The sequence below is a fragment of the Rana temporaria genome, chromosome 1 (assembly GCF_905171775.1).
Source record: "Rana temporaria chromosome 1, aRanTem1.1, whole genome shotgun sequence".
NCBI lineage: Eukaryota > Metazoa > Chordata > Amphibia > Anura > Ranidae > Rana > Rana temporaria.
Window position 1 is genome coordinate 20,826,463 of NC_053489.1, and position 27,826 is coordinate 20,854,288.

At 46.1% G+C, this 27,826-nt stretch overlaps 1 protein-coding gene across 1 annotated transcript; it reads right to left on the reverse strand.

Moving 5' to 3' along the window:
• Positions 1–1,184: 1,184 nt before the first annotated feature.
• On the reverse strand, positions 1,185–27,304 carry LOC120927910 (vomeronasal type-2 receptor 26-like). Its single transcript, XM_040338946.1, has 5 exons — positions 27,293–27,304; positions 22,652–22,949; positions 16,152–16,330; positions 4,947–5,070; positions 1,185–2,077 (listed from the first exon to the last, which is right to left on the reverse strand). Exons 1-5 carry the CDS (start codon positions 27,302–27,304, stop codon positions 1,185–1,187), a joined length of 1,506 nt encoding a protein of 501 aa, XP_040194880.1.
• Between the last annotated feature and the right edge of the window lie 522 nt (positions 27,305–27,826).

The following is a 27,826-nucleotide window of genomic DNA, read 5'->3' on the forward strand; positions in this document are numbered from 1 at the left end:
CTTATATAGGCATGGGGCGTGGTCACCGGGTGACCCCACCCCTTGTTACATCACATTCCCATCATACCCCGGAAATGTGATGTAACAAGGGGTGGGGTCGCCTGGTGGCATCACCCCGGTGACCACGCCCCATGCCTATATAAGTCGTTGCGCAAAATGCACATGGCATTAGAGCGGGAGAGCTCATAGTCTCAACATTGCTAGAAGAGAAGAGGGAACAAGACAGCTGAGAAGACCGGGCCCCCGCAGTGGAGCCCGGCAGAAGAGAGAACGGAGAAGATGGCAAAGAAGTCCCGAACACCCCCAGAAGAATATGGCGGTGAAGTCTGGGCCCCCCGGCAGAAAACGGCAAATAAGTCCTGCCCCCCCCTGTAAAAGAGCTTAAAGAAGAAAGGGGGGCCCTGGCAGAAAACAAGAAGACGGCGGTGAAGTGCGGGACCCCCCCCCCCCGGGGGAAAACAGCAAAGAAGCTTAAAGAAGAAAGCGGGGGGCCCTGCCAGAAGGAGATTTTTAAGGGTAAAAGTTTGACGCCATTCCACAAGCGGACGCAATTTTGAAGCGTGACATGTTGGGTATCAATTTACTCGGCGTAACATTATCTATCACAATAAAACAATTTAGGCTAACTGTACTGTTGACTTATTTTTTAATTAAAAAAAAGTGTTTTTTTTTAAAAAAAAAAGTGTGCTTGTAAGATCGCTTCTCAAATACTGCGTGACAAAAAGTATTGCAATGAACGCCATTTTATTCTCTATGGTGTAAGAAAAAAATGTATAATATTTTGGGGTTCTACGTAATTTTTTTAGCAAAAAAAAATGTTTTAACTTGTAAACACCGAGTCTGAACAGCAAGCTTGCTCTTAAAGTGGTTAAAGTGACCCTGACACTCAAAATACATTACACTCAGCTTATAAAAGAACATGTTTAATATTTATCTTCCGGGAAGATGGTGAGTGAAATCTTCTCTCTCTGGAAGAGTGATGGGTGTCTCTGGTATCGACAAATCCAAAGTGTCCGATACCAGTGATGTCCAGAGCAAAAATTAAACTCACAATCCCTGGAGAGGTAAGAATTAAATATTTTAATTTAACAATGTTCATTCTCAATACATTAGCAAAATACTAAAATGGACAATAATAGAGTTAAATCTTTAACTACTGGCAACCCAGTGTTTCTCCATACATTTTAGTGGATAATAATTTTTGTATTTAGGTCAGGTCTGAACAGAATTATGTAACATTTTGGGAAAAATATACAGCCAAGAAGTCCAGAACTTGAGGCCATTATAGCAAAAACCTCCACAGCCACCATGTATTTCCCTCTGGTGCTCAGATAGGCCGGGATCATGGCAATCCAGACACTGCAGAACACCAGCATGCTGAAGGTGATGTACTTGGCCTCATTAAAACTGTCCGGTAATGTCCTGGCTAAAAAAGCGATAATGAAGCTCACAGCTGCCAGAAGCCCCATATATCCCAGGACAGAGTAGAAGCCGATAACCGAACCCTCATTACACTGAATTATGATCTTCCCCTGATAAGAGTGAGTGTCCCGATCCTGGAAGGGAGGAGAAATAGACAACCAAGTGACACAGATTATGACTTGAACCAGTGAGAAGACACAAATGATAAAATTGGGCAGTTTGGCTCCCATCCATTTCCTCCAGGGACTCCCAGGTTTGGTGGCATTAAAAGCAATACACACCATGATACTTTTGGCAAGTAGAGAAGAGACGGCAACTGAGAAGATGACACCAAAAGAGGTGACACGCAGCATGCAGGTCACATCTACTGGATGGCCGAGGAACAAGAAGACACAGAGGAAGCTCAGCATGATGGAGACCAGGAGAAGATAGCTCAGGTCCCGGTTATTGGCTTTAACAATGGGGGTGTCCTGGTTATGTATAAATATCCCCAATATTAAACCAGTCAAAAGACAACAGAGGATGGAGACAGCTGAAAATACTGCAACAATGGGATCATCAGTGTAGGAGAGAAATTCCATAAATTTTGGAACACACCGATCCTTCTTCTCATTTGGCCATTCTTCATCAGGACATTTCATGCAGTTTTCACTGTCTGTAGGAAGAACAATACAAACACAATGAGTATTGGGGTCAGAGCTTCTGAGAAAATTAATTGTCTAGTGTTGTGTCACAGCTAGCAATCGGATTTCCGTCAGTGATTTGTGGGAGAGGTACAGTACATAAAAAATAGAAAATGGGGTGCATGGCTGTCAGCCGAGCATGATAGCCGGTCACTGACTCGGCTCTGCAAAGCAGGGAGAGGCCTGGATACACAGAAGAAGCTGAGATTGCCTGTCACTAGTGATCCTCTTCCACTCAAGTTTTAGCAACACAGGGAGATGTTGAGGAAGAGGAAGGAGTGGGGGAAGACTAGGAAAATTTCAGAGCTTTTCCCTTCTCCTTACCACTCCTTTAGCCAAGATGGTGCCTGCTCAAGATTTGCAGCAGCATGTCACAGAGCAGCAGGGAGAGAGGAGAAGGATGGCATTTCAGCATCCTATGGGAGATTTTTCTTCACAGACCCCCTCTCCTTCCACCAGTCCAGCCCTGCCAGATCTAGTGCCACTCATTCCTCTATATATCTGCATTTTCCACGCTTCAGCCCTCATCAATCATTGTTTTTACACAGCTCTATTTAAGCAGATCTCACTTCTTTGGTCCACCAATTTAAAGGGGAACTGCATAAGATGGGCAACAAGATTAGCCACATTGAAAAATGCACAGGACTTTGCTGCCATGTTCAATGGGCTGTTTGACATGCACACTGAAAGAGAGGAGGACATGGAGTTGAATCGAGGCTAAAATGGCAGACCTGGAGGAGCGTTCCAGGTGTAATAATGTTAAAATCTGTGGCATTCCAGAAAACATTCAGCCAGCAGAATTGAGAAACTATTTTACTAAGCGACTTCCCCCCCCCTCTCTCCTCAATGCCTCTCTAGCTGAGTTGATTTTAGACTGGATACACATATTGTTGAAACCGGCACACCTTCCAGACAAGCTACCAAGAGAATACATTTCTGTCAAATTAATCCTTTTGTTGCCAGGCCCCACACGCCACCTTTAAACTCAGGTGGTCAGACCATGTTTACAATATTTCCATTGCTTTTTTATTTTTCCCTTACAGCTTTCAGAGTTTGCAAAATACCCCCCAAACCATATATTTTCTGAAAGCATAGGACCAGTAGAATAAAAGGAAGGTGCTAATGATTTTGGGCCTTGTGATATTAATGCACATGTTATACAATATTTTCACTACAAATCATTATTAATGGATACATGCATGGCAAAATACACAACATTTCTCCTAAATTCCTACTAAATCTAAACGTTAAATTTGTATTGAGTTAATGTACAAAAAAATATTTGTACATTTAAAAATCTGGAGGTTACAATTTTTCAATTACAGCTTTGCAGTTATCTGTCTTTCCACTGGTTGATTGAGAGGTACGGCATACTACTACACACCACATCTCTTCCTTTGAACATTTAGGACTTGTATGGTTCATCTTGATCATTTGAAGATCAGACTCTTTATGTAAAAAATCTTTTCTGTGGAATTGTTATTATGATTTCATCCTTACTTTTGCTCTCATAGACTCTTTGGTCTTTAGTGCTATGGTGGCATTTTTGTTGACATTTTTTAGAATGCAAACAATGCAGCTGGGGATACCCATGTTGTGTTGAGAAGTGCCCACTATCGAGAAATGCCCAGGTGGAACTGCGCATGCGCCGTGCTTACGCAGTACCGAGCCACAAAACAGCTAAGGTTTACGATCAGCTGTTGTCTCGCGTCCCCGAGGCACGTTCATGTAGGCTTTCATGAAGGGGGCGGATTTTTCAATGTTCGGCAGTGCTGAGGGCGGAATTTTTATTGATGACCAAACAAATTTGCAAAACTAATCTTTATCTGCTATTCTTCCTGGACGCTTGCGTGGCGTGTTTAGTCAATTGAAGGGCGGCTTTTTCTATTTTAGATAAAGATTTATTTTGCAGATTTGTTTGTCAATAGATAATAATTCTGCCCCCAGCACTGCTAATCATTGAAAAATCCTCCCCTTCATGTAAATATCTGCTCCTCACCTACATGAACGTGCTTTGGCAACATGAGACAACAGCTGATCATAATCTCATCTGTTCTGCATCTCCATGTGGCGAATGCGCCGTTCCACCCAGGCATTATTCGATAGCCGGGCATTTCATAACAGGACACCAGAAATGGCCATGGACCAAACATGGTCATTACTGTATTTGGTCAGTGACATCATCTAGGACCCCCAGCTGGCTAAACAAATGACAACCACCCCAACATATAATTGTCTCTTTCAGTAAGGAGCACGTGCAAGGACGACCCATGTCAAAAAACAACAAACAAAAATTCCCAGCTCACTTACCAGCCAACCTGCAACAAACTGAATTGTCCTGTCTAACAGTTTACATTAAAAACAGGGGTTTAGTTTGCACACATTTGCAAATATATGCTCAAGCTGCAGAGGCCACGTCACTGCACCCTAGTGTACTGCAGTCCTAACTCTATACATGTTGAGAGTCTCCGAAGTTGTAGCACATATTTAGTAATGGATGGATTAGGACATGTATGCCTGGAGGGAGCTCACCCCTCCTTAAATGTGTAGGGATGCACTGGACACCCAGCAATAGCACAATGGCAGTGAAGGTATCCAGAGCATCCCCAACTAATTACCAACAATACAAACACATGACAACCACCCCAATCAAAGCAAAGTCATTGCCTGGAGCTCAAGGATGACTTGTCTATGATAAATGTGGAATGTTAGGGGAAAAAAATACTATTGCTGTAAATTATAGTAACTTATGCATGCAGACTTGTAGGGGTATAAGAAGTCAACCTCAGTGATAACTTCTTCCCAGTTCAACAATAATCTACTAACAAATAAAAACTCTACCAGAAATGTTGGATATCTCTCCTTCTGAACATGAGACACATTCATAGCAACATTTATGAATTGAAGATCCAAACTTTTTTCTGCTGCCGGATGAACAAGGATCTGAACATCGAGATACCGGAATCTGAAAATAGATATAATTGTTAATATTATTATTATTATTATTATTATTATTATTATTATTATTATTATTATTATTATTCCATAATGTCTCATGAAGCTATGCAAATAGTTAGGGATGAGATTTATGTTTGGGTCGAACATGAGTTTGACTAGAACATTGGGTGTTCGCCCGAATAGTGAACAATTTGGGGTGTCCGCAGCAAATTCGAAAGCAGTGTAACACCCTTTAAAAGTCTATGGGAGAAATAATGCAAATTTTAAAGGTTAATATGTAAGTTATTGTCATAGAAAGTGTTTGAGGACCTGGGTCCTGCCCCAGGTGACATGTATCAATGCAAAAAAAAAACATTTTAATAACTGACGTTTTTTCGTGAGCAGTGATTTTAATAATGCTTAAAGTGAAATGACGTGGGGTTCCCCCCCATAAATCATACCAGCCCTTATCCGAGCACGCAACTAGCAGGCCCGCAGAAAAAGAGGGCGGGATGAGAGAGCGGCCCCCCTCCTGAACCGTACCAAGCCACATGCCCCCATGTTTATGGGGACAAGGGCCTCATCTCCACAACCCTTGCCCGGTGGTTGTGGGGGTCTGCGGGCAGGGGCTTATCGGAATCTGGAGGCCCCCTTTAACAAAGGGGACCTCCAGATCCCGCCCCCCTATGTGAATTGGTAACGAGGTACATTGTACCCCTACCATTTCACAAAAAAAGTGTAAGAAATGTTAAAAACCACAGTAGACAGATTGGGACAAGTCCTTTATTAAAAACCAAAAAAAAAAAGAAAGAAAAAAAATTCCAACAATGTAATCCGCTCTCGAGCGATACAGAGAAAAAAAAGCCCTACTCGATCCAGCCCCTACAAACAATACCGGCCAAATGACAGCTCTTTTATAGCTGAGGGTAGGGCCACCCGTTACGTGTGCAGATGACACTGCCCCCTCTGACGCAAGTGGAAATGCCGGAGTTACCCAGTGACGTGTACGAGTGACCCCGCCCCCTCTGATGTGTCACAGGAAACCTGCGTTGTATTAGAGGAGGCAGGGTCACCCGTGACGCCACAGGGAAACTGCCAGAAACCCCCGTTTCATCAGAGGGGGAGGGGTCACCCATCCACATCATGGGTGGCCCTGCCCTTGGTTATAAAAGAGCTGTCAAATGGGTCACGTATCATTTGGCCGGGCGCCTCTTATGGAGGCGGTATCGTTCGCAGCGGCGGGTCAGACTCGTATAAGGATTACGGCGCTGGATTTTTTTTTATTGAAGGACTTGTCCCAAGCTGTGTGTGTTTTTTTCTCTCACTTTTTTGGGTGAAATGGAAGGGGTACAATGTACCCCGTTACCAATTCACATGAAGGGCAGGATCTGGAGGTCCCTTTTTTAAAATGGGGCTTCCAGATTCCGATAAGCCCCCCGCCCGCAGAGCCCCACAACCACCGGGCAAGGGTTGTGGGGATGAGGCCCATGTCCCTATCAACATAAGGAGGGGGGGCGCTCTCTCGTCCCCCCCCTATTTTCCTGTGGCCTGCCAGGTTGCGTGCTCGGATAAGGTTCTGGTATGGATTTTTGGGGGAATTCCACACCGTTTTCTTTTAAATTTTGGCGCAGGGTTCCCCTTAAAATCCATTCCAGACTATGGATTTTTTTTTTAAATGGTGCAGGGTTCCCCTTAATATCCATACCACACCTGAAGGGCCTGGTAATGGAATTTGGGGGACCCCAATGCATTTTTTGGGGGGTTCAGGGTTTCCCTTAATATTCATACCAGACCCAAAGGACCTGGTAATGGACTGGGGGGAACCCATGCTGTTTATTTCAATGACTTTTACCTGTATTGCAGGGACCCGACAATTCATTATAGCCGCAAGTAGTTTTAAATTACTTTTGTTTTCCTTTAGAAATGTAATTTTGTGCAGAGAATGTTATAAATTGGGAAACAAGCGCTACTTTACAGGCATATTATAGACAACCCCCAGGTACAAAATGTAAAGAAATATTTTACTTTTATTGTTTCACTTTAAGCATTATTAAAATCACAGCTACTGAATAATGGCCGTTTTTAAAACTTTTTTGCATTGATACATGTCCCCTGGGGCAGGACCCGGGTCCCCAAACACTTTTGATTTTTAATGTTCGTGTCCCATAGACTTTAACGGTGTTCGCGTGTTTGAACCAATTATTTGCCTGTTTGCGTGTTCTGCTGCGAACCGAACCGGGGGGGGGGGGGGGGGGTTCAGCTCATCCCTACAAATAAGGTTCATGTTTGCCTCTACCATGAGTGCACAGTGAATCCTTCAGGTTTAAGATCCATTCTGGGGCAGTATTTGGGGTTTTTATTCATTTGGGATGTTTTCTAATTTCTATTGCATGTTGATAGGGCCTCTATTTAGGCCAGTTTTCTGCTGTGAATGACAATTGCACAGTCATGCAACACTATACTCAAATAAAAATGTTATCATTTTTTTCACACTAATAAAGTTTTCTTTTAGTGGTATTTCTATTGGAGATTTTATGTTTTGTTAACCACTTCCCACCCAAGGTACATAATAGGACGTCCTCGACTTTCAGCGGGGATATCTGAATGATGGGTGGAGCTACAGGCATCATTCAGATATCGTCTTTTTCAGCCAACGATTCTGTGCACCATAAGAATTATCATAGCAGCTGTTCCACTGCTTGATCGTTCTTATGGGCAGCGAGACGGGACTCCTCTCGCCCGGTGCTTCTACCGACTCACCACTGCGCTCAGTGAGTCGTAGAATGGATCCACCGGCCCCAGATGTTGACCATAGAGATTTCCGGTTGACCAGATGGTCACCAGAGTCTCTATGATCGCTCGGAGGCACAGTGTTATGACGTCACGCCCGGCCTCTGCATTCAAACAAATGGTGCCGCCTTGGCTAGGAAACCAAGATTGTTTTTTTTTATTTTATTTCAGGCTTCCCAGCCTAGAGGTGAGATGTGGGGTCTTATTGACCTCAGTCCTCACTGTAAAGATCATGCCATATTCCTATTACAAGGGATGTTTACATTCCTTGTAATAGGAATAAAAGTGATATATTTTTTTTTAAAGTGTCAAACTAAAAAAAGAAACGTAATATTACCAATAAACAATAAAATAAAAATTAAACCGCCCCTGTCCCTATGTGCTTGCATGCAGAAGTGAATGCATACATAAATCCCACCCACATTTCAAACTACACATGTGAGGTACTGCCGCAAACGCTACAGCGAGAGCAATGATTCTAGTACTAGACCTCCTCTGTAACTAGAAACATGTGACCTTTTAAAAAATTAAAACGTCACCTATGAGGATTTTTAAGTACCGAAGTTTGGCGCCATTCCACAAGCGTGTGCAATTTTAAAGCGTGACATGTTAGGTATCTATTTACTCGGCATAACATCATCTTTCAAATTATGCAAAAAAATTGGGACTGCTTTAATGTTTTTTTGTAAAGCATGAAAAAAATTGTTCAGAAAATTTCTGCGCAAATACCGTGTGAGATAAAACAACCGCCATTGTATTCTCGAGGGTCTATGCTAAAAAAAGACATAGGCCCGGATCCACAAAGCACTTACGCCGACGTATCTTGAGATGCGCGGTGTAAGTGTATATATGCGCCGGCGTAACTATGCGCCGTATCCACAGAACTAGATACGCCTGAAAATAGGCTTCTTCCGACCGACGTAACTTTCCTACGCCGGCGTATTGTAGGCGCATATTTACGCCAAACGCATCTGGCGCTCCCATTGATTTCCTATTCAAATATGCATATGAGGGAGATACGGCGATCCACAAACCTACGTGCACCCAACGCGGGCTACGCATGCCGCCCATAAGTTGTACGTCCGGCCTAAAGTTACCCCCCATAAAGCAGGGGTAAGTAAGCAGCAGACATGCACAGGTCAGCCGGAGATGCACAGGTCAGCCGGAGAGCAGCTGCAGCAGCACCATTATGGACGAGCTGAGCATCCACACTTGCAGGACAACAATGCCAACATGCCAGGGGCATCCATGGTCATAGCTATACTACTGGCTTCACAGGCACGTAGGAGAAGGGCACGGGAGAGGATATACCGACAGCGCCTAAACGTCTTTGGCATGGGGGAATCAGAGGTGCATCGCATCTTCAGATTCAGCCCTGATGCCATCCTGGAAATAGCCACAACCCTGCATGATGACATCACCAGCCAGACAGATCGCTCACAAGCAGTGGAGCCACTGGTCAAGGTACTGACAACACTCCATTTCCTTGCCAGTGGCTCATTCCAGCGTACAAGTGGAGTTGTGGCTGGGATGGCACAATCCTCCATGAGCAGATGTGTGCACCAGGTTATCCCCGCAATCCTCAGACGCATGTTCCACCACATCATCAGACCCACCCAGGAGCATCTGTGGCTAAAAGCAATGGCAGATTTCTTCAGAATTGCCGAATTCCCACGCACCATGGGGGCCATTGATTGCACACATGTGGCACTACCGCCCCCCTATGACACAGAGCACATATACCGTAATCGTAAGCATTGGCATTCCATCAACGTACAAGTGATAGCCGATGCCCAATGCCTCATATGGCACGTCCATGCCAAACACCCAGGGGCCAGCCACGACAGCTACATATACGAGGGGCACATGTACGACTAACATCCTGCTGTCTTTTCCCTTCCAGGTGACTGTGCATATGCACTTGGGCCCCATCTCATGACTCCATTCCGGGATCCCCAAACCAGAGGAGAGAGAAACTACAATGCTGCACACATACGTACCCGTGCAGTGGTGGAACGCACATTTGGCATCCTGAAGTCCCGTTTCCGATGCCTGGATAAGTCTGGGGGGACCCTGTTGTATTCCCCAAACTTTGTGTGCCAGATCATTGGTGCATGTTGCATGCTGCACAACTTCGCTGTGAGAAAGGGCCTGGAGCTTGACATACGTGAGGACATACATACATCTTTGCACGTTAAACACACACATTACATAGTTAGTCAGGTTGAAAAAAGACACAAGTCCATCCAGTTCAACCACAAAAAACAAAATAAAAAAACACAGTAAAATCCTATACACCCAACTCCATACCCACAGTTGATCCAGAGGAAGGCAAAAAACCCCAGCGGAGCATGATCCAATTTGCTACAGCAGGGGAAAAAATTCCTTCCTGATCCCCCGAGAGGCAATCGGATTTACCCTGGATCAACTATACCTACAAATCTTAGTACTCAGTTATATTCTGTACATTTAGGAAAGAATCCAGACCTTTCTTAAAGCAATCTACTGAGCTGGCCAGAACCACCTCTGGAGGGAGTCTGTTTCACATTTTCACAGCTCTTACTGTGAAAAAACCTTTCCGTATTTGGAGGTGAAATCTCTTTTCCTCTAGACGTAAAGAGTGCCCCCTTGTCCTCAGTGATGACCGTAAAGTGAATAACTCAACACCAAGTTCACTGTATGGACCTCTTATATATTTGTACATGTTGATCATATCCCCCCTTATTCTCCTCTTCTCAAGAGTGAATAAATTTAGTTCCTCTAATCTTTCCTCATAGCTGAGCTCCTCCATGCCTCTTATCAGTTTGGTTGCCCTTCTCTGCACTTTCTCCAGTTCTCCTATATCCTTTTTGAGAACTGGTGCCCAAAACTGAACTGCATATTCCAGATGAGGTCTTACTAATGATTTGTACAGGGGCAAAATTATATCTCTGTTTCTGGAGTCCATACCTCTCTTAATACAAGAAAGGACTTTGCTCGCTTTGGAAACCGCAGCTTGGCATTGCATGCCATTATTGAGCTTATGATCAACTAAAACCCCCAGATCCTTCTCCACTACAGACCCCCCCAGTTGTACTCCCCCTAGTATGTATGATGCATGCATATTCTTAGCCCCCAAGTGCATAACTTTACATTTATCTACATTAAACCTCATCTGCCACTTAGTCGCCCAATCAGACAGAGCATTGAGGTCGGCTTGTAAATTGGAGACATCCTGTAAGGACGTTATTCCACTGCATAGCTTGGTGTCATCTGCAAAGACAGAAATGTTACTTTTGATCTCAGACCCAATATCATTTATAAATATATTGAAAAGTAAGGGTCCCAGAACTGAACCTTGGGGTACACCACTCATAACATTGGACCATTCAGAGTAAGAATCATTAACCACGACTCTCTGAATTCTGTCTTTCAGCCAGTTTTCTATCCATTTACAAACTGATATATCCAATCCTGTAGACCTTACCTTACACATGAGCCGTGTGTGCGGAACTGTATCGAACACTTTTGCAAAATCCAAATATATCACAGCCACGCCTCTGTCCAGGGTTTTACTTACCTCTTCATAAAAGGAAATCAGGTTTGTCTGACAACTTCTGTCTTTCATGAATCCATGTTGTCTGCTGCTTAAATAGTTTTTTTCCAGCAAGAACTCATCCATGTGGTCTTTTATTAAACGTTCCAGTATCTTCCCAACTATAGAAGTTAAACTAACAGGTCTATAGTTACTTGGTAGAGACTTTGTTCCCTTTTTAAATATGGGCACCACATTGGCCCTGCGCCAATCCAGTGGTACTATTCCTGTCTTTAATGAGTCCCTAAATATTAGATACAGTGGCTTTGAAATGACAGAGCTCAACTCACCTAGGATCCGTGGATGGATGCCATCAGGTCCAGGTGCTTTATCCACCTTTATTCTGTCTAAATATTTCTGGACCATATCACTTTTGAGCCATTGTGGATTTGGGGCTGTGTCACTCCCACCCCCATTTTGGACATGAGCTCCCCCATGCTCCATTGTATACACAGAGCTGAAGAAAACATTTAGTAAATTTGCCTTCTCTTTGTCCCCAGTCACCCACTCTAGATTATTTTGTAAGGGGCCTACATGCTCAGACTTCACCTTTTTACTATTAATATATTTAAAGAATTTTTTGGGGTTTGTCCTACTATCTTTTGCAATCTGTCGTTCGTTTTGAATTTTTGCATCCTTGATTTCCTTTTTGCATATCCTGTTATATTCTTTGTAACATTTAAACAACACTAGTGTTCCTTCATTTTTATATTTTTTAAAAGCTACTTTCTTATTGTTTATAGCTTTTTTAACTTTGACCGTGAGCCACATAGGTTTTATTTTTAGCCTTTTAAACTTATTGCCCATGGGAACATACTTTGCAGTGAGGTTCCACACAGTCTTTTTGAAGAATTCCCATTTCTGTTCTGTGTTCATCTGTGCCAATAGTCCCTCCCAGTCCAAGTCCTGGAGAGCAGCCCTCATCCTTGGAAAATTTGCTCTCTTAAAATTTAGTGTTTTAATATTTCCTGTATGTATTTCTTGCTTATAGTTAACATTAAATGAAATCATGTTATGATCACTGCTACCCAGGTGTTCCTTTATCTGAACATTAGTAATAAGCTCTGCATGGTTTGAAATTATCAGGTCCAACAGGGCATCATTCCTAGTTGGGGCCTCAATAAACTGCACCATAAAATTGTCCTGCAATAGGTTTTTAAATTTTTGTCCTTTAACTGTCCCAGAAGTGCCATTAATCCAGTCAATTTCTGGGTAGTTAAAATCCCCCATTATTATCACCGTCCCAGACCTTGCAGCCCTTTCCATCTGTGCAAGGAGCTGAGTCTCCACCTCCTCATTAACATTGGGTGGTTTATAACAAACTCCAATGATTAATTTTGAACTACGCACATCTGTATGCAGTTCCACCCATAATGCTTCAGCCTCATCACACTCTCCATCAACCAGGTTCTCTTTCACGCTTGCTTTGAGGTCACTTCTCACATAGAGACAGACCCCTCCACCTTTCCTTTTTACCCTGTCTTTCCGAAAGAGAGCATAGCCAGGAATATTAATAGCCCAGTCATGTGAGGATTGAAGCCAAGTTTCAGCAATACCGATTACATCATAGCTCTCCTCATGCATCAGAGCTTCCAGCTCACCTGTTTTGCTTGGCAGACTTCTGGCATTGGTGAACAAACACTTAAATGTATTGTTACATTTTTCTCTGGTGTTTTTCATATAATTTATAGTAGTACAAATGGCACTATTATTTCCAATGGCTGTTTGCAACATGGGAACTTTCTTGTCACCTGCCATAACCCTCCCCCCATCTATCCCCATTCCACTCTCCATTAATGTCTGACCACTAACTGACCTGTCTGCTCGATGTAATTCTAATTCACCCTCCCCCCTCAATCCTAGTTTAAATACTCCTCCAGCATTCCCATAAACCTCTCCCCCAGCACAGCAGACCCCCTTCCATTCAAGTGCAAACCGTCTTTAGCATATAGGCTGCACCCCAATGAAAAGTCAGCCCAGTGCTCTAGAAACCCAAATCCCTCCTTCCTACACCAGGTCTTTAGCCATGCATTCAGCTCTCTAATCTCCCCCTGCCTTTCCTGTGTTGCGCATGGCACAGGCAATATTTCAGAGAATATCACCTTGGAGGTCCTTCCCTTCATCTTGCAGCCTAGTTCTTTAAATTGATTCTTAAGGAGCCTCCACCTTCCATGTATACTGTCATTGGTTCCAACGTGGACCAAGACAGCTGGGTCATGCCCAGCCCCTCCCAGTAATTTATCCACCCGGTCCACCACATGCCGAACCCTGGCACCAGGGAGACAGCAAACCATTCGGTTGAAGCGATCCTGGCGACAAATTATTCTATCAGTCCTTCTGATTATAGAATCCCCTATTACCACCAACTGTCTAGGCCTACCTGCACTCCCCTCCCCACCTCTACTAGATGGGTTGCTCTCCCGGCTGTTAGGGGTAGCAGTAACATCTAGGGCTGCCACCTCTGTGTTTGCCACCTCCACATCATCACCCAACTTGGCAAATTTGTTTTGATGCACAAATACAGGACTGGCCTTCCCTTTCTTCACGCCCCTTCCACTCCCTCTAACTGCATTAACCCATCTCCCTATCTGATAATCCTGACTTTCCCCTCCACCCTCCACATCAACCTTACTGACCACTTGCTCAGCGAGCAGAGGACCCCTTTCAAGGTTGTCATTTCTACCCAGTGTTGCAACTTGCTCCTCCAGATCTCTAATACGAGCTTCCAGAAGGGCAACCTGCTCACATCTGTCACAGCGGTATCCATCTTGGAGCTGTTGCACCAATTTTGCATACATGTGACACACTGTGCACTGAGCAAAACCTTCAACCCTGCTAGCACTCATTTCCCAGTTACAATATAATTACTTGTATGAAGATTAAGATAATACTTACAGTTTTAGAAGACTCCTGCCTTAACTCTTGTTTTAAACTCCTGGTTTTTAACTCTCCACTTGTAATCAAAAATTCCACTTCTGATCAGAAATTCCACACCAGATCTTAGCAAGGAGCCAGCTCTTATGGAGTTTTTACAGACACTTATATACTCACCTGTTAACAATTAAACACTCCCCTTAATTAGCAGAAAGAAAAAAAAGAAAGCTGTTTAAAAAGTGTCAGAGAAAAAAAGACAAACAATTGAACACTTGCAGCAGAAACAGTTAAAAGCAGCTAAAAGCAAATCCTGGTTTTTAACTCTCCACTTGTAATCAAAAATTCCACTTCTGATCAGAAATTCCACACCAGATCTTAGCAAGGAGCCTGGTGTGGCATCATGGCATCATGGCACAAGGAGAATGCACGCATGCACACCACTGTGGTCCCTAGCTCACACACACCACATCCACATCATATTGGATTAGCCCAAGTCCACCATGCAGGACTTGGGAGCAGCAACGCCACGCCAAGGCTCCAATTATGTCGCTGTCCATTCATACCACATTCACACGGCCGTGGGGATAAATTCTCCCCGACGAGCCAGGGTGACACCCCTTACTGGCAGGAGTGTCACCCCCACATTCACACACCAGTCACACTGTAGCCAGCACTCCTCACCATGTGCTGGGTCTACAAACCAAAAAAACTCATAACCTAAGTAAACAAAAAAAAAAAAACACTCATCTGCGCTGTCGTGGCCCACGCCTGGTGCCACGGCCACGGCCCCGGCTCCTCATGGGAGCCTCATGGGGGGGTAATCAGGAGGAGGAGAAGCATCCCCTGGTCTCTCCATGGCTGGCTGCCTGCCCTCCAACGCCAGGGCGATGTGGGTGAGGACCGCATTGGTCTCGGCCTGCAGCAGCCTTGACTGCCTCCCCTCCGCCTGGATGGCAGCAGTGTTTTCCCGGACGGCCTCTGCCAGGGTGTGGACCTTTTCCACGAGGCCTGCTGTGGTGGCCTGCAGATCCCCCAGGCAGGTGACCACAGCAGCACAGTTGGTGTTCAAATCCTGGACACTTTCATTAATGTTGGCAGAGGAGGTCATGCTGTCTGCCACTTGCCGCATCTGGACGGCAACCTCACCCAGATGGCGGGTCTGACGGGCCTGTTCCCTCCTGAGATCTTCCGGGAGGAACTCAGACACCCCCCTAGTCTTCCTGCTAGCCTTCCTGGGGCCAGGAGAGGCTTGGGGCCGTCGAGAACGGGAGACCCTTGAGGGGATAGACCTGTTGGGGGAGGACCCTAAGGGGCTACCCCTGATGGAGGTGGAGGTCTGATTGGTTCCAGCCAAATGGGGAAAAACTCCTTCAAGTAGAGGGAAACGACATTGTCACTGGTCACCGTCTCCTCCTCAAACTCCTCCTGAGGAGAGGTGTGGCCACTCCCCTCCACCGATGACTCACGGCTTCCCAGGGGGTCAGACTCAGACTGATGTTCGGGGGATGGTGTGGAATGGCCACCGGCATCAGATGGCCCAGCTCCCTCCTGCACATCTGTGGATGACACAAAACATTCACATGTTGGTGGACCCACACACTTGTCACATGTTCCCTTCCACCCCCACACATGCTACACACCAGATAGGAGATAAAACACACTTACCTGTCCTCAAGGCATCCTCAATGGAGTCAAAGCCCTCCACTCCCTCAACTTGATGCCTGTGGAGACACTGGGCAACCACCTGCTCATCAGGAGTGAGCATGAGAGTAGTGGCTGGTCCCCCTCCGAGTCCTCATGTTGGCCAGCTTACCTCGGACCAGGCGACGCAGGTCGTTTATTTTTTTGAGGATGTCGTTGGAGGTCCTCACCTCATGTCCCAGGGCATTGACCTCTGTCGCTATCTCCATCAGGATCTCCGCCTTCCTGGCCTTAGTGGTGTTGCCACTCTCTGCACCATAGAGGTACACATCATAGCGGGACATGGCCCTGATAATCACATCCTTCTCCTGGTCCGAATAGTTAAGCTTCCTCCTCTTCTTCCCAGAAGCTGGAAAAGACATGGCTCAAAACCAAAGAGCAAAAAGTACCTTGCTTCAGGGGTGGAAACAAGCGGATGTACTTTTGCGCTCGACGGGCGCATGTCTGGGCGTATTTAAGCCCTGGGCGTATCTCAGGGGCTACGCTGGGCCGAGTTGTGAGCATGCGCAGAGGGGAGCGGGACAGACGTGCACATCACGGCGCATGCGCCGTTCGTTCGGCCCTTCATTTGCATGGGGTCACGGTTCATTTAAATGGAACACGCCCACTTCCTCCCTACTTTGAATTACGCCTACAAATTTACGTTGAGCCGGCGCAAGGTTGGAAGAAAATGCTCTGAGGATACGGTGCTTGCCTCTCTGAGTTGAGCCGGCGTAGCGGAAATGAGATGCACTACGCCGGCCTATATATGCGCCGATGTACAGTATGTGGATCTGGCCCATAATGTTTGGGGGTTCTATGTAATTTTCTAGCAAAAAATATATGATTTTTACATGTTGGAGTGAAGTGCCAAAATTGGCCCAGATGGGAAGTGGTTGATAAACTCCAGCCATGATTTATAAAAAAAAAAAAAAAAACTTTAATACCTCCAAAAATGACCCATTCACGGAAAAGCACATTGGGAGGTATATCTTAAGAAAATTCTATAAATCCTGATTATGAATCTCCTCAACAAACAATATAAACAGAAAATAAAGTGATTTCTTACTTTGCCTGTTTTCCAGATGGATGGATCACTCATATTGGGAAATGGTCCCGGCACATATTCTGAGCTTTGAATAGTAGAAATTGTTCTAAATGAATAATTGGTCTCGTCAATAAAAGAAAAGCTTTGTAAAGTAAGATCGGTTGGAACTTCTCTTCTCTCATTAAAATAGATCTCACCTTCATCGGAGTCGGTGTAATGAACATTTCTCACATATTTGTTCAGCTTTTCATGGAAGACAAAAACACATATTACTATATATATATATATATATATATATATATATATATATATATATATATATATATATATATATATATATAATAGGTAAATTCTGCACACACCCGGTCACTTGATAAATATCATGTGATATAGCTGTGATGTACTTAAACCTAATGTGAGTGTTCAACAATATTTCAGCAATCTTAAAGAATTAATACTTAATCCATAAACAATACATATAAAACAAAAAAAGATGCTCAAATACTGTAAATGGATGTATAACTACCCCCGTAGGAGCTGCTGGTTTAGATTTGGGTCTTGCACGTCTTGCATGTTACCTCAAAATTTGTCATCTAGGGGAAGAAAGTCTGAAAGAACTCCAATGTCCACACAAGTTGTAAAACCTCTAGCTGTCAGGTTTTATTTGTTTGCTCAAAACTTGTGAAGAAGGTAGAAGGTTGAAGGGGAAGGGAATGTTCAGGTACTCGGTACAGATCACTGGGGAGAAACCTCTATACTCCAAAGTCATTCACCACTCCCTCTTGAGTGGGTATTGTTCACCCGGATAGGCCCCTCTCACCTGGCCTAGCAGCCGGAATGATGCACAAACCAGTTCGATAACAGTCTTTGGCGCGGCTCTGTGGCTCACGCATGCGTTTGCAAATGCGTGCGGACAAAACCCCTGTTTTTAACGCATACTGTTAGACAGGTTAATTTGGTTGTTCTGCAGGCTGGTCGGTAAGGAGGCTTGGTTTTTCCCTGGGCATTCCCCAGGTTTTGTTGTTATCGATAACAGTCTTTGCCACAGACTGATTGAGTGCAAATTGAACATTCCGGAATCCTCTGTCACAGGATGTAACACCCGAACTTCCAGTCGTACAGTTAAAGAGCCTCTAAGCCGACCCGGTGAACTGTAGGACAACTTGAGTTGTGGATCCCTCATTAATAAGGTCACCAGGCCAATCTCGAGACATAAGCTTGGTCTCCTCCAGGGCAGGAGAAAGAAGTTGTACAACAGCTACAACATCATTTAGACACCCATAAACTACTCGATCCGTTTCAATCGGGTTTCCGTCCTGGTCACGGGACAGAAACAGCACTGCTCAAAATATGGGATGACGCTCTCGAGGCAGCAGACAAAGGAGCATCTTGTCTTCTGGTACTGTTGGACCTAAGCGCTGCCTTTGACACTGTAGACCACAAATTATTACTGACTCGATTAGCTGAAGTAGCTAGAGTCGCGGAAGGTGATTTATCTTGGTTCTCCTCCTTCTTGGAAAACCAACTAGTGAAACTGGGGCCTTTCACTTCTGAAAAACGCACAGCGTCATGCGGAGTCCCTCAGGCATCCCCTTTGTCGCCTGTTCTGTTCAATATCTATCTCCGCCCTCTTTTTGAAATCATCAATAACCAGAAGTTACTTTACCACTCTTATGCAGATGACACACAACTGTATTTTTGCATATGCAAGAAAAAGGATCATTATCTCGGACTAGAGAAATGCCTTACTTTGATAGAAAACTGGATGTCAAAGAGTTATCTTAAACTCAACAGCTCAAAAACAGAACTTCTCCTGTTTCAACCGAAAAAATCATCCCGCAACAACATGGACACCCCCGCCCATTCTGGGTTAAACCATCACCCCTAGCACCAAAGTCAAAAGTCTGAGTCATTTTCGACACCAACATGAAAATGGATGCACAAATAGGGTCAGTAGTCAGCGGATCGCACCATCTTCTGCGCCTACTACTTAGACTCACGCCCTTTATCCCAAAAGAAGACATAGCAGTTGTGGTGGGAACAATTATCAACTCCAGACTTGACTATGCAAATGCCCTCTATCTCGGACTCCCCAAATACCAAATCACTCGTCTGCAAGTCGTTCAAAATATGGCCGCTCGACTAGTGACTGGCAAAAAAACATGGGAATCAATCTCATCTTCTCTGAGATCCCTTCATTGGTTGCCAGTAAAAGACAGAGGGCCAGATTCACGTAGATCCTGCGGCGGCGGCGCGTAAGCCATTTACACTACGCCTCCACAACTTACAGGAGCAAGTGCCGTATTCCCCAAACACTTGCTCCGTAATTTGCGGCGGTGTAGTGTATTTGACCCGGCGTATCCCCGCGTAATTCAAAGGGGGCGGCTTGTATTTAAATTAAGCGCGCCCCCGTGCCGATCGAACTGCGCATGCGCCGGGCTTAAAATAGCCCAGTGCGCATGCTCCAGTTCTCGACGGAAAACATCAATGACGCCGAGAAGATGCCACCTAGCAGTCGGCGTTGTATTGTATTTAGGATCCAACGGTGTAAGTGATTTACACCAGTCGGATCCTAGCCTAATTCCGGCGTATCTTGTTTTGTGAATACAAAATAATGATACGCCGGCGGGAAATTAGAATTACGCCGGTGTATCAGTAGATACACCGGCGTAACTCTTCTGAGAATCTGGCCCAGAATCGCTTTCAAGGCACTCTGCCTAACGCATAAGTGTATTCAAGGAAATACCCCCCAATATCTATGCGAAAAACTAAAAGCTCACAACCCCAATAGCGTTCTGCGATCCAATAACCAAAATCTACTCCAGATACCCAAAGCCAGATACAAGTCCAAAGTAGAATGAAGATTTGCAGTCCAAGGACCTAGACTGTGGAACGCTCTACCAACCAGCATCCGAATGGAAGTAAACCACTTGGCCTTCAGAAGAAAGATCAAAACCCATCTCTTCTGAGGTCAAAAAGTTTACTCAGGGAATGGATACTAAGCGCCCAGAGGCGATTCAGTTCGCATGTGTTGCGCTATATAAGTTTTTCACTCACTCACTTACTCAGGTCCTCCCCTGGTTTCCTTTATTTAAGGAGTTGTAAAGGTATTTCCTTTTTCTCTAAATAGCTTCCATTTCTTAATGCAGTCCTCCTTCACTTACCTCATCCTTCGATTTTGCTATTAAATGTCCTTATTTCTTCTGAGAACTCCTCACTTCCTGTTCTTCTGTCTGTAACTACACATCGTAATGCCAGGCTTTCTCCCTGGTGTGGAGAAAGCCTCTTGAGGGGGGAGGGGGCAAGCAGGAGTGTCAGGACGCTCTCTACTTGAAGGAGCTGTGTGTTAGTGGGCCAGGAGGGCCACGAGCAAAAGGACCACAAAATATGACGTCTGCAACTTAAGTATGCCTTCCCGGCATGCACAGCGGGGCACCACTCCCACTGGGCTGTTTCCGAGGAAAGATACTCAAAAATCTATGGCTTGCCCATGTTCCAACACTGGCCTGTGGTGGTATCGCTACCTACAGGCAACAGTGGGAAAATGCTATCAGGCACAACCACTGCCAGAACAGAGGCTAATTTAGTATAAATCATCACAGTCTGAGCCACATTATCGGCTCAGACACCCTCTAAATTTAACATAGCGCCCAGTTATTTGGGAGCAGGGCGCTACATGAATATATAATCAGGTGATGAAACACTGACTATGCATCATCGGTATAACAACTAACAGTGAAAAACGTGATTCCTTATATTTTCTCTATCCTGCTCTCTTTTTTCAAAAAACGGTCGTGTTTACAGTTTTAGTTGCGACAACAGTTAGATATAGATAGAAGATGACGCTGACAATAGCGATCCGTGTCTATCGAACCTGCGGTTGAATGCGCCTAATCTTAACTCTTTTAGGTAGATTCAGGTAGATAGGATTAAACTTGCGGCGGCGTAGCTTAGCCTTTTTAGGCTACGCCGTCGTAAATTAGCTAGGCTAGTAATGATTCTAAATCAACTTACCTGCTAATCTACGGCGGCGTAGCCTAAAACGAGCGGGCATAAGGGCGCCTAATTCAAATTGGTTGGAGGGGGGCGTGTTGTATGGAAATGAGGCTTGACCTCACGTTTTTTGACGTTTTTTGCCACTGCGCATGCGCCGGGCGCCTACATTTCCCAGTGCGCATTGCGGCTAAGTACGCCGTACGGGCCTATTGATTTCGACATGGACGTAAACAACGTAACTCCCGATTTGCGGACGACTTACGCAAACGACGTAAAAAATTCAAACCTCGCGGCGGGAACGGCGGCCATACTTTAACATTGTTATTCCACCTCATAGGGTATTCCATGGCAGGAGTGTCACCCCCCCACATTCACACACCATTCACACCATTCACACTGAAGCCTGCACTACTCCCCGTGTGCAGGGATTTCAAAGAAAAAAACTCATAACCTGAGTAATAACTTAGAAAAAAAACTCATAACCTGAGTAATAACTTAGGAAAAAAAAAATCAGAACAATAATCAACGGCCCTGTCGTGGGCTCTTTCTTGTCCCTAGGCTCCTGGGGCACAGTTGCCTGGGGCGAGCCGGGGCTGGTGGAGCTGGGGGGGCTGGTGGTGGAACCTCCCCCAGTCTCTCCATAGCTGCCTGCCTGCCCTCCATTGCCACGGCTAGCCGGTGGAGGTATCTATTGGTTGCAGCCTGCATCCGCAGCCGGCAGGTGGTAGTGCTGCGCTGCTGGCGCCGTGTCAGCCTCCCCTCCTCTCTGACAGCACCTGCCAGGCTCCGGACCTCCGAGACCAGGTCAGATGTGGTGGCCTGCAGGTCCCCCAGACAGGACAGAAGGGCTGCCCCATTACCCACAACGTCCTGCAGGCTTTCGTTTATAAGCCGACTTTGCCCAGCCTGCTGCGTAACGGCCTCCTGCACTGCCACAGTGCAGGCAGCCTGGCTCTCAGCAGAGGACGCCAGGCTAGCTGCGACCCGTGTCAGATCCCCCGCAAGAGTCCCAATATGGCGGGTCTGTCTGGTTTGGTCCCTTGCCAGATTGAGCTCCAACTCCTCAGGAACTCCCCTCGTTTTTTTAGAAGCCTTCCTAGGGGCAGAAGCAGCTTGAGGCCGGCTGTAGGGGCTGGCCCTGGAGGGGCTGATGTCCCGTGAGGGGCTGGCCCTGGAGGGGCTGGCCCTGGAGGGGCTGATGTCCCGTGAGGGGCTGGCCCTGGAGGGGCTGATGTCCCGTGAGGGGCTGGCCCTGGAGGGGCTGGTGTCCCGTGAGGGGCTGGCCCTGGAGGGGCTGGTGTCCCTAGATGGGGAATCCCTGATAGAGATTGAGAGCCCTGACGGGGTAACTCTCATGAGGGGGGGTGTTTGGGAGGGGGCAGGAATGGGGGTCTCCACCAACAAATAAATAGTCTCCTCCTCTACCACGACCTGCTCCTCCTCCACTTCCTCCAGCACAGAGGTAGGGGCAGTCTCCACCATGGATGTGGTGGGTCGCCCTGCAGCCGATGATGGCCCAGCTCCATCCTGCACATCTGTGGATGACACAAAACATTCAGATGTTGGTGGACCCACACACTTGACACTTGTCCCCCCCCCCCACACACACACATGCAACACACCCTAAAGAAGATAAAACACACTTACCTGTCCTCAAGGGCTGATCCCCATAATCGAAGCCGTCCAGGCCCTCCACCAGCTCCCTAGCCAGGAACCTGGCCACGACAAGGTCCTCCGGTGTCAGGGTGATCCTGCTGGCTGGTCCTCCACCTGTTCCACTTGCGTGTTTTTTCTTGGCCACCAAATTCTCCTTCACCAGTCTCCGCAGGTCATTGATCTTATTGCGGATGTGCTTGGGCTCCCTCTCCGCCACCCCCAAAGCATTGACCTGGTTGGTGATTTCCTCATAAATTCTCGTTTTATCAGCCTTTCCAGTGTGGCCACTCTGTGGCCCATAGAGGCGGGCCCCATGTTGGGAGAGCCTGTCGATATTTACAGCCCTCTCCTCTGGGCTGAAATTGGTCATCCGCCCACCTGAGGAATCTTCAGCAGCCATAATTGCCCCAGCACACAATAGCAAACGACCTAGCAGTAATAAAAAATGCTTGGGTACATTTGCACCTGTAGGGCGGAAGTCTGGGCTTATTTATGGCCTGGGTGTACACAGTGGGCCGGCGTGGCTCAGGGGTCACGCCGGGGCGCAGTTCTGAGCATGTGCAGATTGGGGCATTTACCCCGTGGAGGTCACTGCGCATGCGCGGTCTAAGATGCGCCCCGGCGTGACCCCTGCGCCACGGTCGGCGCTTCATTTGCATAGGGTGACTCCCATTTGGATTTACCCCGCCTTACGCCGTATAAAATCCGCCCCGCTTGGGCATCTAGCACAGAAAAAAGTTTCATGAATTCTCTACCAGCCTCTCCGCGCTGGTCCGGCGTAGTGTAAAAAAGATGCGCTACGCCGGTCCAAAGAGGCGCCATTGTACATGAATCTGGCCCACTGGGCCAGATTCTCAAAAGAATTCCGCCGGTGTATCTACAGATTCACCGGCGTAATTTGAAAATCCCGCCGGCGTATCATTGTTTTGTATTCTCAAAACAAGATACGCCAGAATTAGGTTGGATCCGACTGGTGTAAGTCACTTACACCGTCGGATCCTAAATGCAATACTACACTGACCGCTAGGTGGCTTTTACGTCGATTTCAGCGTTGCATATGCAAATGAGCCGATACGCCGATTCCCAAACGTTTTTGCGCCGCTTCGCCGTAGTTTACGTAATTCCCGTAAGCGTAAGGTTACCCCTGCTATATGAGGGGTAACCTTACGTCGGTCCGCTGTATGCCATGTTAAGTATGGCTGTCGGGACAGCGTCAGGTTTTTTCGTCATTTACGTAGTTTACGTAACTCGTCGCGAATAGGGCTGTGCGTTAATTACGTTCACATCGAAACCAATGTATTTGCGGCGTACTACGGAGCATGCGCACTGGGCTACGTTTAAGGCCGGCACATGCGCAGTTCTTTCAGCACGGGGGCGCTCTTAATTTAAATACAAGCCGCCCCCTTTGAATTACGCAGGGATACGCCGGCCCATTTACACCACGCCGCCACAAATTACGGAGCAAGTGCTTTGAGAATACGGCACTTGCTCCACTAAGTTGCGGCGGTGTAGTGTAAATAGCTTACGCTACGCTACGTCGGAATCTACGTGAATCTGGCCCAGTGTTGGGGTAGACCATTTGACATGAACAACGAAGCAGCAAAAAACATACAAACGTCAAATCTGTCATTGAAGGCTTATGGTGTCTGTCGAAAGTTCTAAGAAGATTTGACAAGCTGCTAAACTGTACGACGCCGCAATCAGGGCTCAAGTCCTGTGGGAACGCATGGGAACGGAGTTTCTGCACTTTTTTCACAGCAGGAACTCAGTTTCCTTTGCAGGACTAGAGCAGCCGAGAGCAGCCGAGCCGCCCGAGCCAATCCTTCACTAAGCGGCGATGCCCAGCTCAAGTCACTGTCAGGGGCAGGCGAACCTTAGTAATCCTTTATGTTACTGGCCGCTTTCTGTATATGTCCCGTCACTTCTTCGATGCCGCAATGTCTCCTGGGAGCTTTTGTCATTGTTCCCAGGAGACATTGCGGGGGTCTGCCGCAAGAAAGTACTTGCTTGCCGCAATGTCTCCTGGGAACAATGACAAAAGCTCCCAGGAGACATTGCGGCATCGAATAAGTGACGGAATACCCGCACACTACCTGATGAATCAATATACAGGAAGCTGCCAGTAACATATCACTAAGGTACAGTGGATCGAAAAAAAAAAAACCATGCGGTTTAGTAATTATTATGCATATGAGCGTATCATTTTTTTTTTTTTGGTGGGGGAGTGGATCTTGGGTGGGAGTTCCCACACTTTTTTCCCCAGGACTTGACCCCTGGCCGCAATCGTACATTTCCGGTCAAATGCTCTGCCCATAGGCTATAGAAGAATTCGAATGTTGGTTGAGTAGTAATAATAATTTATAAATATATCGTATTTATCGGCGTATAACGCGCACAGGCGTATAACACGCACCCTAACTTTAAGAGGGAAGTTTCAGGAATTTTTTGTTCCACAGCCCCCTGCGTATAACATGCAGGCACAGTTTACCCTCTATTTTCAGGGTAAAAAAGTGAGTGTTATACGCCAATAAATACAGTAATTATTACTAGTGTCATACAACATTAGAATTCGTCTATAGCTTGTAGGCGGAACATTAGACCGAAAAAGTACAATTGCGGCGTCGTACAGTTTAGCTGTTCCGTCGAATCTTTTAAGAACATTTGACAGACACCATAAGTCTTCAATGACAGATTCAACCTTAATTAATTCAGATTTTCGGATGAATGCTTTTTTTAACAAAACAAAATAAATTAAAATGAATTTCGGGAGTAACAAAATAAATACATTTTTCGGACGAAAACTAAATTCCGAAACAAAATATTTCAGTGTGCACATGTCTACATACAGATATAAGAGTTCTGGAATTTTCATTTGCTTAAAAAATACAAAATGTGACCAAGCTATATTCCAGTTACTAGGCAGTCTTTCTATAAATGTGAATAGGAATGAATTTTTTTCAGCAAGATGACGTCATACAGCTGGTCTAGGCTAGGGCAAGATAATGACAATTGGGGTAGATTCAGAAAGCAATTACGCCTGCGTATCCATAGATACGCAGCGTAATTGCTAAGTAGCGCCGGCGTATCTACTTTCTGTATTCAGAAAGCTAGATACGCCGACTGTAGCCTAAGATACGACTGGCATAAGTCTCTTATGCCGCGTCGTATCTTAGGGTGCATTCTGACGCTGGCCGCTAGGTGGCGCACCCGTAGTTGTCAGCGTAGAGTATGCAAATTTCATACTAACGCCGATTCACAAACGTACGCGCGGCCGGCACTCGTTTTTTACGTCGTTTGCGTACGTCGTTTTCGCCGTAAGGCTGCTCCTGCTATTAGGAGGCGCAGCCAATGGTAAGTATGGACGTCGTTCCCGCGTCGCAATTTTTAAATTTTGCGTCGTTTGCGTAACTCGTTTGTGAATGGCGCTGGACGCCATTTACGTTCACGTCGAAGCCAATGATGTCCTTGTGACGTCAATTACCGCAATGCACGTGGGGAAATTTTCCCGACGGAGCATGCGCAGTACATTCGGCGTGGGAACGCGCCTAATTTAAATGATCCACGCCCCCTACGGGATCATTTAAATTACGCGCGCTTACGCCGGCCCCTTTTACGAGACGCCGCCGCAAATTACGGAGCAAATGCTTTGTGAATGCAGCGTAGCTCCAGTAATTTACGGAGACGTAGCGTAAAAACGATACGCTGCGCCGCCGTATCAGTGCGCGCCCCTACCTAAATCTGGGCCATTAAAGTCCACCTAGATAAGTATGATTCTCTAAAAAAAATTGTTGTCCTGAGAAACCTCTGGCTTACCAATCCCCTAACAGAGATTGCTCTATGCTCACCCCTTCCACACTTAGCTCGGCATTTTGTCTGCATTCTCAGCAGCAATAAACTTCACATTCACATATTCATCATCAGTGATAATCAAATCAGCGGGTCTCCCAAATGTGGTCATTCCCACTACACTGTATGTCTCACAACTAGTCTCTTTAGTCACTGTGTAAATTACAGTACCTATTTCATCAAATATAGTTGTACAGTTGAACCTCGGATTACGAGCATAATCCGTTCCAGGAGAATGCTCGGAATCCAAAGTACTCGCATTTCAAAGCGAGTTTTCCCATTGAAGTCAATGGAAACGAAAATAATTTATTCTGCATTGACTTCAGTGGGATGCAATACGGAATGCAGCCAGAGGTGGGGGGCGCCAGAAAGCCAAATGAGGTACTGCAGGCCAATGTTCGGCTTTTCTCGGCTTCTGCGTCCCCGTACCTCAGGCCAAAAGAGGTACTGCAGGCCTATTTTCGGCTCTGCTCGGCTTCTGCACCCCCCGTACCTCAGGCCAAATGAGGTACTGCAGGCCTTTTTAGCTTGAATTCTGTTCGCCTTGCGGGTCAACACTTGCAAACCGAATCAGAATTTAAAAAAAAGTTGCTTGCAAATCAAAACACTCTCAAACCAAGTTACTCTTAAACCAATGTTCCACTGTATCACTGCATTAGGTGTCTCAATCTTCATTTGAGTGTTCTGAGTCTGGAATGACTCCTAATCACTGTCACCAGGTAATAGCAGACATTTTTCCACAACAATTTGGGCAGGAAACCATAGACCTCTGCCTGGCCAAGTTACCTTTTGCAGCATCTAGAGATAGAGGGTACTTGCATGCCCCCCTTCACTGCACTGAAGAGACCCTGCCTCCAGACATTGTCAGGACTTCCCATGTGGCACCTACCCCTCCTCTAACTACACAGCCCTCAGCCTAGAATGCAGACTCTCAATACAGAGCACAACAGTGTCCCCATGCTGCTCCTGAAGCAACTCAAATGCCACGTGCCAGCCTGGCCAGTGCAGACAGAGACATGCCCCTTGTGGGTCCATGCACCTCCGGCTCCCTGGCAACCCAGTGATCTGAGGGTGGGAGGGTGAAACATATAGCAGATGAGATTACAAACATTACTCAGGTTAAACCTGAAAAGAAGAGACCTCTACTGAATAGCAATGGATATGAATGAACCCTAAGGCCGGGTACACACGAACAAACATGTACGGTGAAACCGGTCCGTCGGACCGTTTTCACCGTACATGCCTGCCAGAGGGCTTCTGTACGATGGTTGTACACACCATCGTACAGAAGTCCGCGCGTAAACAATACGCGGGGCGTGT

Excerpts from the sequence above, each read along its gene's own strand:
- LOC120927910 (XM_040338946.1), bottom strand. Across the intron at positions 16,331-22,651 it reads GGATCAGCCCTTGAGGACAG|CTTCTGGGAAGAAGAGGAGG; the intron begins GTAAGTGTGTTT and ends TGTCTTTTCCAG. Across the intron at positions 5,071-16,151 it reads TCAATGCCCTGGGACATGAG|ATTCCGGTATCTCGATGTTC; the intron begins GTGAGGACCTCC and ends ATCTATTTTCAG.